Source organism: Equus asinus, chromosome 24 (assembly GCF_041296235.1).
Source record: "Equus asinus isolate D_3611 breed Donkey chromosome 24, EquAss-T2T_v2, whole genome shotgun sequence".
NCBI classification, from domain to species: Eukaryota; Metazoa; Chordata; class Mammalia; order Perissodactyla; family Equidae; genus Equus; species Equus asinus.
The window spans coordinates 57,309,998-57,324,954 of NC_091813.1; the positions used below are offsets into that span (position 1 = coordinate 57,309,998).

Genomic DNA, 14,957 nt, shown 5'->3' on the forward strand with positions numbered 1-14,957 from the left:
TTCCTACTTTTCATGTATAACAAAGCTAATTTTAGTTGTCAGGTAAGTTATCTTCACCTACAAACAACTAAAATGCAAATCATTTCTTTATTGATTCCTGGAACCCCACAGTGTATATTTTATTACTTTTGGCGAGATTTGTCATTTCCCTGAAGTCCACTTGGACGAGGCAAATGGACTTTGGATGGGAGCATTCCACTCGACTAGCGTCCAAATCTAAGTCTATCTTACATCTTTCCGCAGAGACTTGAGAGTTGAGACAATCTGGAAGCTCAGGTTTCTGAAGGAGAGAGTGGAAAGTACAGGAGGAGGACAGGGGGTGCCCATTGATAAGTTCAATTTCAATTTATAGGTTAGCACTAGAAACTTAATTTGGTTGTTGCTAGCCTTTAATAACACACTCATTTTATTTTTTTAATCAAGGAACCCATGTTCCACCATGATAGAATAGAAAGCCTATTTTTTTCCTCTCAAAGGCCATATAAAAGTTTTATTTTGTATTATTTGTAATAACTCACAAGCTAAATTTTAAGCATATAAAATTATAATAATATTTGGGAGGAAAATTTAAGACTAAGAAATCTTAGTTTTTATTTGCAAAACGCAATGTCTCAAAGAAATCTATTCTGGGTTCCACCAGTCGAAAACAACTAGCTGTAAACATGCCATTTTGGCTTTTTATTAAAAAGTATTTTAATGTGTTTATGTACATGTGACTTCCTTGTTAATAAAGTTAAATGGCAATGGCTACCTAGGAAACCCATGTAGGATTCCCACTTGCCATGCAAACACTTGAAGCAAATGTGTTTCAGACTGAATACTCTCCTATTAAGAGGTCAAATTTAGTTTCACAAATTATTAACTTAATTGGGCTCAGATTTCTCGGGTGTAGATTGAAGAGTATGGATTGAGTCTCTTCCAGTTTGAAAGTCAATAAATTTATTTATCTTGGAAATTTCACAGGAGTTCTTTATGAAATTTGTTGTCATCGAAAGTAAGATAAACTTTACCTAATGGTAATTATCAGAAAGGTATTTGAAAACATTTTTAGCTTAAGCATACTCTACTAGATGAACAATAACTATTAGAATTCACATTTACTATAACGCAAAAGAGAAGGGTAATTTTGATGTTTTACCAGTACGAACATAGATATCAAAGAATAATTAACACTTGTTATAGTATTTGGGATTTTGCAAACAGAATTTGACCCAGAATTCCACTTTGTGGGGTTTAGCCTATGGATATGTCAACACTATATACAAGGTGGTTTAACACACTTATGTGTGTTATAGCCAAAATTGGAAACAAATTAAATATCTGTTAAAATGGAATTTTTTATTAGGGTATAATGAGGTAGATCTATAAATGCAGGATGTGCTAAGTGAGAAGTGCAAGGTGAAAAGCCATATCTACATTACAATCCCATTTATGTAGATAAAATGATGTGAAAAGAATTTACATATGCGTGTATGTGACAGATATTTGCCTATATGCTGGCGTCTTATTTTCCTGATAATATTTTCCTGAAGAGCTATGCACTTAACACTGCTTCCCCGGGTTGACGCAAGTTTCTTTTGGGGAAAGTGAGTGGGACTGGATGGTTTCTTCAAAGTTTAAGTGTTTAAATAAATGTTGCACCTTATGTTTTAAGGCCAGAGCAACCTTCAAAACAGAGTCAGACCAGAGAGAAAAAGAAAATTTACTTATAGGTCAGTTTATAGATATAAAACTCTTAAATAAAATTTTATTTAACTCAAACTGAAACTATGATAAAAATAATATTCCAAGTAGAGATTTTTCCAGGGGGAAAACAAAAAGCACAATTGAACATGGCAAAACCTGTCAATATAATCAATCACATTGATCTACAAGGAAAGAAAGTGATTATCTCAATAGACACAGAAATAGTAATTGATAAAGATTAGCCCCTGTTTATGTTAAAAAGTAAATACCTCATAAAACATAGTAAGAGAAGCAAATAGAATTCTTTATGGAAAGCAACAAGTTATGCATTTATAATTAGCCACTGTGCAGAAGCCAAACACAAAGAACCAAAATTTATATAGAGTAAAATAGATAAGAGTGAAAGAAGCTCATACCATAAGAATTTTTAGTGAAAATGACATACAACAGCAGTGTATGGTTTTCAAGGCCATATACATATGTCTGTATGTCAGGTGATTGAAAGGACATAAAGTAAATACATTATGGGGGTCCAATGAGCAAAAAGGGAGTAACACTGAGAACATGGGTTGAAGGAGGCAAATAAGAAAATAAAACAAAACAAAATAAAAAAGAGCTTGCCTTGACCAATGCTGATATAATGTCGTAAACTGACAAGTATTATCAAAGAGATTCTCTACACCATTCCAAAATAAATAAATGAGGAAGGTAAAAGGTAACCTATATCCTCTCACCAGCATAGGCCTGCAGAATGAACCGTGAAACCTTTTGTTTTTGGACCAGGTGTAACTCAAGTCCATAAGTAGGGACATAGTGCAGGGGCTCTGCACAGAGGCCTGAATTCCTGTTTCGGCACCTCTGAGATCTCAGGAGAATCGCTTAGCCATACTACACCTTAGATTTCTTAATCTGAAAATAAGACAATAGTACTTACCTCCCTGGGTTTTGTGCAGAATCAATGAGATAATATATGACTGGGGAATGGTATGAATGCTCAGCACATCGTTAAGCGTTTTAACAGATATTCATTCTCTTCTCTCCAACCCTGCAGAAATTTCATAGTTAATATACTTCCTATTGGAAGGAATTCGTAGGAAAGGATCGTAACTACTTCTATAAATTATCATTCTGTTTATACTCACTGAATTTTTCAGAAAATCTTCTATTCTTCAGTCCTAGCTCTAAATTACAGAACCTGTGATACAGCTAATAGGGCCAATCAAAAAGAGGTAAAAAAAAAAAAAAGCAGAAATACGCTAAGTGAAGGATTGTACATTAACATATTGTCTGCATGAGCTTCTAAGTACTGTTTGATGGAACTATTAGTTCTGTCATGAAACAGGCTGATACATGTGATGTAACTTCATTTTAGCACTGCAGACTTAGAAAGTATATTATCATCTATATATTTTTTTATAATTAACAACATTACTGCTATTTTCTTCCATAATTGGTGTGTTTATGGAGAGATTTCCCACTGTTTGACGGATGCACTTCATCCTCTATACTTTTTCCCTGCTGCGTCCCCACAATTATGGTGCTCAAAATTTATGGAGTTTAGAGTCGTCTTGCTGCTGTTTTCCATTCCTACTTACTGTTTATTCATGGGATAAAGATAAGATGTTTCTATGTTGGAGTGAGCTTTATATAGATGATTAGCAATGCTATTCTGAGAACAAGCACTTACTTTTTGGTACCATTGATGGATTCAAAAACAAGGCCTACGTGATACTGCCTAACATCACAAATGGGTCTCCTTTATATGAAGTGTTGACTGCATGATAACAGTTGAAGGAATGTTTCAACAGAAGGCAGGTTAAGGTTTATGAGGCTGGGGTCATAACGCAAGTTCAATGACGATCTGTTTATTTATCAATTGGAATATTGCATTCCACTCTGGGACTCTAGTGGGTATTGTAGATTTTGGAATATGCAGAGTAGAACAGAAGTAGATTCTCTCTTTTTTAAAAGTCACTGCCCACATTAAGTGAAAATGAAGATTTGATGAGGCTGGACTGTTATTGTTAAAGCTACTCCATGGTACCCAGTGTGTCTTAGGAAACAGAGGTGTTATGCAAACAGTTGTCATGAGTTTATTTTCTCTTTCAATGCCTGATGGGAAAATGTGCTGCTCAGCTAAAGAAGTACAGTGGGGATAATGCTCATTCAAGAAATCTTCAAACTGAGCTACAGGTATTTAATTTAAAAGCACACTGTTTCAAGAGTTAGTATGTCTTTCTGACAAGAAATATCATTAAAGCATAATGATGTTAGTAACTGAGGGGTTTTAAAATCATTTTCATTTAAAATCTGGCTGAAAAAAAATTGTTGAATCTTTGTGCAAAACATCTGATTCTCTTACAATGTTTTACTCTGAGCAGATAGTTTATTATCATTCCACCTGAGGACAGGCAGGAAGAATACAGCTGGGTTTAACACACACTATCCCCTTAGTGTTGTTAGCTCTGATGAGAGACTTGCCAGCTATCCAGGTTTCATTTTTCAGTATAAAGTGGCACTTCTGGACTACCGGCCAATCTCGGGTTTGGGTTGTCTGGTTGGTTGTTTAGTTAGTTGGTTGATTGGTTTTGGTATTTTGCTCTCACTGCTTAGATTTTTACATATGTCTTAATTGTGAAGTTGTCAGCACAGATGAACGTAGGATAATTTGAAATGACTTCAGTTCCTTGCTTGTATAATAGTGATGCTTTATTATTGTTTTCTGTGTTTTAATTGCCTTCTAGGGCCTTTCTTTGACCTAGTTAGTTTAGGTAACCGGCTATGACAAAAAGTCATGTTTGATATATAATCTTATGATATTAGGGTTAGAAGGACCCTAGATACTAGTCAAAGTCCTGCATTTTACAAATGAGGAATCAGACCCTCGGAGAATGGAAATGATGTGCCTGGGGCACTACAGCTGCTCAGGGACAGGCCTATATCCAGAATCCGGGTCTCTTGACTTTGCTGAAGAATTCTTTTTCCTCTACATCAACCTCCTTTGCTCTAGTCCCAACTTCTACAAGGACATTTGAGCAGATCCTAACAACAGACCCTTCTTGTAGACTTCCCAAACTTGCTGGTTGATGACTTCAAGTGTTTGACAGCGCATATGACAATATAATTTACCCTGTGACTGCACAGTGACATCCTGTGAATACTGCTTGATGCCTCCACAAAATCTTCTCTGAAAGGATTGTATCCGTCTATGGATCCACAGCTTCCGTAGTCTTCCTTTGAAATATCCCTGAAAATGTCATTCTCACTGTTAGATATAAAGACAAGTGCCAGATATGGTAACACAGTTGTAATTGCTAATTATGCATCCATGTGATCCTTTTTTTCTCTCACCGCTATGCTCATCTGTATCTCCTGTTTTGCTGTTCCAGGTTTGTGTGCTGGAGAGGCAAATATTTGACTTCCTTGGATATCAGTGGGCACCTATCCTGGCAAATTTTGTACATATTATTATCGTCATTCTTGGTTTATTTGGAACAATTCAATATAGACCTCGGTACATAACAGGAGTAAGTACCTTTCCTGCCTTTTAAAAATTTTGTTGAAATAGAGAAAGATATGAAAACCACAGTGTCTTGAAAAATTATATGTATATCCTCTCCTTAAAGTACCATGTGTTTCTTTTGATATTTTCAGGTTACATCTACTGTCACTGAAAATGTCGAGCTTAAAGCACATGACAGTGAATTTAATCAGATTGTATTTTCATAAATTGTACTTTCAGCAAATATTCTCTTGTAATTAGAAGCAGAACTGTGCCCCTTTATTTTCAAATTATAAAGTCATAGTCTCTGATTTAAGGGATTTTAATGGGAATTTTTCCCATTTTAAATAATCATATTTTATAAATTGAATAAGGATAGTATAAAATCAATACAAATGAGCATATGCTATTGATGTGAAAATATCAATATATATTTGGGTTAATATTTAACCTACTTGAAAGCCAGAGTAGTCTGGCCCGCAGTCTCTGTGTTCTCCATAATTCTCTTTTTGGCTCAGAGGAAGTATTTTGCATTCCCATTCAAGTTAAACTTACTTATCATAAAGTGAAATGTGACTGTTGCAGTTGCTATGGGAACCATAATTTAGGATTTTTTTGCTTTTGTATGTGCCTCAGATCTCAGCTATAGTTCTTCATTAATGTAGTTTTTTTTTTTTTAGTTTCATCATTTTTTCTATTTCTTCTATTTTTGACAAAGGAAAAGTCCATAGACATTTGTTTAAAATTATAAAGCAAGTTTGTGGCCAAGGCATGTGTATAAGATAGTGCAATAAAAGCTCTGCCTTATTCAACACAAACCCAACAGGCCTTCTGAGGTTTCACGGGGCCTCCTTCGCATAAAAGATGCCCTCCTATGACCTGTTTTCTCTGTCATCTGGAACCCAGATAAAGCTCATTGGTACTGAAACAAGCAATAAGGTGGGTGCTGGGACCAAGGGATCCACTGTCTGGCTAAGGATCAGGGAAAAGCCCATAGTCTTCTCCTCCAGGCGCATGCTCAGAAGTGAGTGTGTGTCACCTCTGAGGGTATGGAGATGCATAAATCTTGTAAAAAGTAAGATGGGTTCTGTTGCAGAGTGAAGTTTTTCAATGCACAAGATATAATAGCGTTGTTCATTATCTTATATAAATTTTAATTTCACCCAGTATAGGGAGGGTATTACAGGCTTTGGGAGTGAGTCTTCCAAAGTTGTAATACCAGGATTGAAATCTTGCATCGACCAAATTCTTTGTGATTTTGGACAGCATAACCTCACCAATCCTTAGTTTTCCCACCTTTAAAATGAAAGTAATAATTCGATTAACTCAAATGCTTGAATTCATTGCTGCTGGCGATGCTGTAAATGTGAAAGTTCTATAAGCCATTATATGAAAGATTATAGACTATTTATGAAAAATTCTTAACTTTCTTCTTTCACTAGACTTTGAGGCTCCTCCATGATTTTATTCTTATAAATAATGTCCTTCTGAGTATCATCATACAAATATGTCATCTCCATTTCTGATGAAGTTCTTGTAGTCGGAGGTTAGTTTTGAGGTGGAAGTGGGATATTCTATAAAATGTCTTTAACACACTGCTTAGTGTTTAAGAAGTGCATAATAAATGTTCGCCATAATATTCTTTCCCTGTTGTTATTATTATCATTTGAAAATAAGACTAAACTGTACAGACTAGCAATAGGCTGACAGGCAATTTAAAATAGAGCAAGGTCTTCCAAGCTATTCGTTGAACTCTTTCTGTCCCTGTTATTCCAAGCTATTTCTCAAAAATATTTTGTGGGATTTCTATGTATTAAATTATACTGCCATCACTTTAGATGAAAGACACACCCACAAATCTTTTCAAAACAGGCTGCTGCCTCTAGCATTACTTAAGAGTTAAGGTGCCTTGGGACACATTTAAGATTGTTAGAAGTTTTGTAGAGCTGAGTCTCTGAAATCTTTCAGAGGTCTTAACAATGTGTCTTAGAGCTACATCTTTGATTTGATGTTGACTTGCAGACAGCATTCTGAATTTGATCTTTTCCTTGAGACAATGTCTTTCTTGGAAAACCTTTTGCCGGCTGGAGATCTGTAAATGTGAGACTTTTATTTTTCAACTCAGAAAGTCTTGAGCTGGAAATATGTTCTCTAAATTCTGCTTGAAAACTGAATTGTCCCTTCTTCAGCTCATCTCTCTCTTACAATATCATGTTATGTATGGCTAAAAGATGACAACACCGTCAACTGTTTGCTTGGAAATCCCCTGAGCCAGATCCACAAGTTTATAGGTATATTTTCTATCTTTGCATTATTTGCAGGCAATAGTCAAGCTACTTGTTCTGACAGTAATTATCGTGAATCCTCTTTTCTGCAGTCCTCAAAAACAACTTCCTGACGGTTCTTCCTGTCTTCGCTGATAGTCTCCTCACTTGCCTCAAAACCAACATTGTGTGTTTTAGGTTTGTGTTACAGTATCACTCAGGCTTTGGTTCTAATTTCTATTCTAGTTATCTATTTCTGTGTAATTTTTCCCTAATGAACCATTTCTGTATAACGAAATTCATGATATCTAATGACTGTAATGCCATGTTGAAGGTCGAAAGTGGATTCAGGAAAATAGAGAATTTGCCATAAAAATGGAATTAAGATTTTTCAGTTTGCCCAAGGATGGCAAAGGGAATTACAATTAAAAGAAACTTGAATGGAATCATAGATAACAGAAATGCTGGTCAATGAAGGATCTGAGTTTAGCAGAAAAATGCATAATTGGGGGCAAGCTGTAACTAACAATAATGTATTGATGCACTTAAGAAATATCTACGGGCTCTCTGCACTGGAGAAATAGATATTAACAAGGAAATTTATTTTCCTCTCCCCTAAAAATGTAGGCCTTTATGATTTCTACATTTGTCATTTTATATTTTTGAATTATAAAAAATTTGGTATCAAAATAGAGCCAATTTCACATACTGAAAGTTACTCATATTTCATAATTTCACAACTTAAAATTATTATTAATATTTTTCCATATTTCCTTCCTGTGTGAGCAAATGAAACGTCTGATTGTGCTACATCTCAAATATGTGTCTTAATTTCTTTATTTAAGGTTATATCAAACAATTTTGAAATTCATATGACTATTCCATTGTCCATTTAACCTTTTACACTGTTGGTATATATTATGCTATATAACATATATAACATTTATGTTGTAAATTATGATGTTATATATTACTGTACATTATTGTTCCCATATTTTTTATGATAAATAATTCCCTATAATCATCTCCATAAAAAATACCCTCATCTTCATTTGCGATTTCATTCCTTAGGAGAAACACCTAGGTATAATTAAATAATATGAACAATTTGAAAGCTCTTAGTATATAATTGACAATTACCTATCCAAAATTATTCTACTGAATTATCCTCCCACCAATGTACAGCAGAGTCTATTTCATTGCACCCTCGCGAATCCTGAGTATTATCTGTTCTCATATTTGCTAATCTGATAGGAGAAAAACATCATTTTTGTTTCGAATTGCATTTCTTTACTGAGTTGGACTTTTTCATATGTTTATTAACCATTTTTATTTGCTTTCTGGGGGATTGTCTTTAGGTGTTCTTTGCCCATTTTTTCCCTGGAGTCTTAGTGTTTATCACAACAATTTTTATATACGGATCACACAGTAAAGATATTTACCCTTTAAATGTCATAAATTTTCATTTTGATGTTTATTATTTTTCTCTTATTAAAATTAACTCCCTTTCCCTTTGTGATAACTTCTATTGCTTTAAAAATCATAAAATTTAAATATCATCTTGAAAAGTGTAAACGTGAGGCTTTGTTATTGTTAGGTCTAATTTTGCTAAAACAAAAAGGCAGATGCCCTGAAATAGAGTTTAAGGAAAAAGTGTCCCTTTCCACATTTGCTAGTTGTAAAGAGTTTCGAATTATTGATGAGACATTTTGATTTAAAAAATGCAAAAAAAAAAGTATATGGACATCCTCTGCAACACTGAGAATGATAGCAATGAATAAAATTTAGAGAGTATTGGTAATGACTTTTGTTTCTTTTACTAATCTTCTCTTTCATAAGAGCAAAGAAGAAAAATTGAAAACTGTTAATTGGAACAAGAACTCATTAGTACCCTTTGAGGGCCTCTGGCGTTTCAAGGAATGTAGTATGTTAAAGGAAAATGAAATTGATGATTTCAATTCCAAGCAAAGGAAATCTGAAGCCAGAATCCATAGAAAGCATCTATATTCTATAATTCTTGATAGCATCAAATCTCAAAGAAATGCCAGATTAACTCGGGGGGAATAATTTATAAATCAATACATAAAAGTGGCTTCCATGAAAGCATTACCTTGTATTGTAAATGGAATTGGCCAGTGCATCTTCATTTAGGCTAAAGACACCAGCAAGCAGAATGTGATTTGGGATATCCAGTGTTTATTAGTTAATGACAAACAACTGTTAACGAGTTGTACTGCTTTACATTGTCTAAAATAATCTGAGGAGTGTGTATGTTCCTAAATGCTAAAGGCACGGTAATTTTCTTGGTGATATTGCCAAAGGACGTGTTGCCATAACACTCAAAAAGATTTATTCCTTTTTCCTCCCGCCTCCCTTCTTCCCTATCCTCCTCTTTTCTTCCTTCCTCCCAACCTCCATCCCTTTCTTTATTTCTTTCTATTTGACTCAGTTATTTTGAAAGAAAAAAGAATAACTTACAGAGTTTGGACCCACTGGCTTAACCAAAGAAATCTAGTCCCAAAACTAGAAACACATTCAAAATAGCTAAAAATCCATTACTCAAATTTCATGAAGACAGAGAAGAGGACAGTAATATTTGTTAACAATCATGATTCTTTATGTTTGTTACCATTTCTGTTACCCTCCACAGAGGAGCCTACATTACCTTCCTCTACAAATCCTGGAAATCTCGTCGTAACTTCGCAAAACTTTTGTCCAAACTCATAATGACTAGGCAATCACAGAGTTAGGATGTGGACCCAGGTCCCCCTGAGTGCCAAAATCATGCTACTACCAAAGGCATTGAACTGCCTGTGAGGAGCTCACTTCAGAGAGCCACAATCTAACTGACAAATGAAAACGGGACTTGTAAGTTGTTGGCAAATTAAAAATCTACCATGGCATTCTCAATTTGAAAAGCATTTAGGTTTTAAATTGTGGTCTGCCATTTCCGTATCAAGGATTACGTTTTTAGCTCTACATTTAATGAGGAAATGATCTCATGTCTCAAGAATTAAGAAGAGAAAATCCTTGGTGATGGACATTTTATTCTTGTGTAAGAACAATACCACAGAATTGTCAGAAATAGTGAATTAAAATGGTGTTTTTTCTTTTCTGATACTAATCAGCATTTTGATTATGGTAGTTCATATATATGCATATATGTCATATAATTTTTACCTAATATATATTATTCTATATTAATTAATGACAAAATATCTCTTTCCACATTTGTTACTTATAAAGAGCTTCAAATAACTGATGGAGGGATTTGTTTCTATGTAATTGAAAAAATACCCATATTATGTACCAAAAATATGTATGTACGTATATTATCACACCTATTGCAGAGTTTTCCATGACATCAGTTTAGACTACAATAACTAATCTAAAATTGAATGAGTGGGGAAGATAGAGATTGATTTTCTGTTTTGTTACTGAAAAATCAAGAGATTAAAATAATGTAGTTAAAGCTAATTTGACAAAGCAGGGCAGTGATGATTAGAAAGAGAAGCCAATATTCATGAATCTTCATTCCTTGTGTTTCAAGGATATTAAACGATTAGACTATGTTATTACAGTGGTCCCTCCTTATCTGCAGTTTCACTTTCCATGGTGTCAGTTACTCTCAGTCAACCGAGGTCTGAAAATATCAAATGGAAAATTCCAGAAATAAACAATGCATTAGTTTTCAACTGTGTGCCGCACTGAATAGTGTGATAAATTCTCACACCGTCCCAATCCATCCTGCCTGGGACATGAATCATCGTTTAGTGCAGTGTTTCCAGGCTGTACACGCTACCTGCCTGTTGGTTATCAGATAGACTGTCGGGGTATCACAGTGGTTGTATTGAAGTCACCCTCATTTTACTTAATAATGGCCCAAAAGCACATGAGTAGTGATGCTAGCAATTTGGATATGCCAAAGAGCAGCTGTAAAGTGCTTTCCTTAAGTGAAAAGGTGAAAGTTCGTGACTTAATAAGGAAAGAAAAAATAATTGTTTGCTGAGGTTTCTAAGATCTATGGTAACTTTTATTACAGTATATTGTTATACTTGTTCTATTTTATTATTGTTGTTGTTGATCTCTTACTGTGCCTAGTTTATAAATTAACCGGTATCATAGGTATGTGTGTATAGGAAAAAACATAGTATATGTAGGGTTGGGTACGATCTGCAGTTTCAGGCATCCACTGGGGTCTTGGAATGTATCCCCCTTGGATAAGGGTGGACCAGTGTATAACCCTGTCCATTCTTCAAAAATAGTAAAGAAAAGAATTGAATACTCCTTTTAGTTTACATAGTAAAATACATAGTATTAAATTTTGGTTTCTCAATTTAGCCCACTCTGGGTTATTTTACTACTTTTTAAAAAATGTATTATATGTACTTGACAATGAGCGTTGCTGTAAATTGACACACATTCTTCTCCCGGTTGAGGGAGGGCACAGAATAGAAAGACAATAATGAAGCAGTTTCTGATAAGGCATCGCCTCATTTGGCTTCCTTAATTTTGCCTTTCCATGAGCCCACATACTGAAGACAAGGATTCCCATGTCATCCTGGGTAAGGCTTAGTGGCCGCATGGTGACTGGAACACCAAAAGACAACGCTAAGACCTGTTTTGTAAAAACATGATATGGCAGTTTGAGAAATGTATAGATACCTCAGAGTAGAATAGTCACATACTCAATATGTGTGGAAAAGAGAACTTCTCTAAATTTCTAGAATTTACTATTTACTGAAGATTGGCCATGATTTGAATTTTAATTGTTCATGGAGGTCAGGTCCCCATAGAGAATGTAACCAACAACAATAAATGAGAAGCACTTCCTATGTCCTATTTCCAGGTCATATGCTTCTTTCATTCTAATAATGTTACTCCCTAAAAGTTTATGTATTCCTTATGGTCACTTCTAGGAAGTCATTAATCTAAGTTCAAGCAGTTGTTTTGCCTTTTTTATTCAATTTTTCTAGGAGAAAAAAATATCCAAAAGAAAACTTATTGCCACTAAAGCATTAAAAATGTGCACTTTCTGTGTTCAGGACAGAAAATCAATGCAGATTAGAGATGAAGAGACTTGAGATAGTAGTAAATTAACAATGCTTCTAATGACTTAGAGTGGTTGTGAAAATAAGTCTGTTACCATAAGCCTGGGAGGGGAAAAGAAAATATCATTACAGTTTTATGGATTTAGCCTGTAGTCCTAAAATAAATGTAATAATGCAACATGGTGAATGCAATTTATTCTCAAAAGGATGTGCTCCCTTGGGGAAATGTGGGCCATTTATTCTACAAGAAGATGCTTTGTGTTCACATTTTGGTGTTAGGCTGTGACTAAAGATTTATAGAATGTGGTAAATATAAGTAATTATATTTTGACAGTCTAAATCCATGTTTGTAAATCATACGATAATTTTTGGAAAAAATTTTGAAAAAGGGACATGTTGTGATATATATGTGTATGTACTAGTTTCTTTTCTAAAATAAAAAGTCAAATTAAGTCATGTAGATATTTTTAAAAAGTCAAAAAGTAAAATTTGACTTGTGGTAAAATAAAGTCCTTTTACTTACCCCTCTCTAGCTGGTCCTAATCTCTTCATAGTTCTTCCGGAGTGTATATATAGTCTAATAGAGAGAAATCCGCCCCCCTTATTTTTATAGTCCCCTCTACCCCACACGGGAGTTTCTGGTTGTCTTTTATTCTTTTAATAGAGAAAACTGGCCTTTTTAAAAAAACTGTATTTTAAATATACTTCCAATTCTTACTCATTAAAACTATTGCTTGGTATTCATTCTGTTGTTATTTTGGAAACCTGTTGCTCTCCTGTTGGCATTTAGATTTGACCATGATTTTATCTGCATCTTTTTGTTTTATTGAGATGCTCTTCTCCCTGGAGATTGCTCTCCTGGTACTCTATCCTGCTGTCCTATCTAAATCGGTCGCTCTCTAGACTGCTAGACTTCTGTCTTCCCCGCTCTGCTGTCCTGAGTTAGAGTCATGCTTTCTTCCATCCTCTGTGTTTTCTTTCTGATATTCTTCTCACAACTTCCTGGGTTTATTTTACCTATACGCTTGAGCAATAATTTTGCTCGATGCAGAATTCAAAGTTGAGAACTGTTTTTCCTTAGAGCACTGAAGTAATTGTTCAGTTTCATTCTAGGAAGCAGTGTTACTGCTATGAAATTTATCAATGGGTTCTTCATTCTTTTGTACATAACTTTTTAAAAAGTTCTTGAAATATTCATCTTAGGTCCACACTTAGACTGTGTGGACCTAATTTAAAATTTCATAGGCTCTTTTGATTTGAAAACATGAATGTCTTCAACTTTGGACTTCGCGTGCATCCTTTTCATGATTCTCTGTGTTTTTGAACATTTGTCTTTGTTAGCCACAGATAATTTCATTTAACAGTTTTTATGTATTATAGCTGTTTGTTTGTTAACTTATTATTATTATTTTCTTTCCTCCAGAGAGTTAAATGTGTGGCTGGTTCCAAAAGTGGTAGAGGCATTATCCTGGTTTTCCGGCCCACTTTTTATACTCACCTTTGTTCACAGGCTCCCCCCGCCCCCCAAGTCTCCAGAGTGTAAAGAACTCTGCCTAGCCGTGCAGCTTCCTTTGTGTCTGTTGCCCATCCACACATATCGTAGACTGTCAACCGCTCCACTCTGCTTGTTAATCAATACTTATAGTCTAGTGTTCCTCTTCCAGCAATTGGTTGAAATACCTCTGCTGCTGATGTTTTACTGCTAATAGTTACAGGACTGTACAAGTTGCGTGCTCAGTTTGCCTTCTTGAATCAAAAGTGGAACAATAACTATTAAAGTGCATATTTTACTTTGGAGTCATTTCCTTTTCTCAATGACATCTGAGAAAATGACATTGTCATACAAAGGTGTGGACATCCGATGACTATTAGAATCTCTTCACCTTTTAAAAAGCCTCCTGTTATATGATAAGTGCTATGCCATGCAGGAGGTATACCATAATAACAAAGCCTCAAAATGTTTATATTTTGACAGAGGTGAAAACAAATATGTAACCAAGTAAATCCAATACTTTTCATAATATCAAAGAGAGAAGTAGGGATAGGATATAACAGGGTCTGGAGAACAGGTTGGGCAAGTCAACCTGGGAGCTGGAAAGTTTCAGGAGATGCTTTATAGAGGAAATGACACCTGGGCTAAGGCTTACAGTATGAGTGGTATATCACTGGGAAGACAGGAAAAGGGGAGAATTCCAGGTGGAGATAACAAAAGCAAAAGCACGGAGGGGAGATGTTTAATTGTTGCATTTTTATTAATTTATATTAGATCCACATGGCCGCTACACCAGGGCTGGTTGAAAGTAAAGCTCAAAATGTAGACAGGGAACAGATGGTGAAGAAAATAATTGGCTGTGCTAAATTGATTGTATAGGACACATTCTTTAGATAATTTGGGGTTGTATATAGAGAATGGTCCCAAGCTACTAGCAACATGGGAGAAAGGAGAGATGAAAA

The 14,957-nt window shown here is 34.9% G+C and overlaps 1 protein-coding gene across 4 annotated transcripts in view; it reads left to right on the forward strand.

Annotated features, from left to right (window-relative positions):
- The window catches only part of NKAIN2 (sodium/potassium transporting ATPase interacting 2), a 919,540-nt gene that overhangs the window by 418,568 nt on the left and 486,015 nt on the right, over window positions 1-14,957 (forward strand). For 3 of the 4 annotated variants that reach the window (XR_001399934.3, XR_011497696.1, XM_014852938.3), the window contains exon 2: window positions 5,076-5,213. The exons of the other annotated variant lie outside the window; for it this stretch is intronic. Coding sequence is in view for 1 of the 3 variants with exons in the window: in XM_014852938.3 (XP_014708424.1) it covers window positions 5,076-5,213 (138 nt within the window). In the remaining 2 variants the exon portion in view is untranslated. The remainder of the gene's footprint in view (window positions 1-5,075; window positions 5,214-14,957) is intronic. 4 annotated transcript variants of the gene reach the window in all.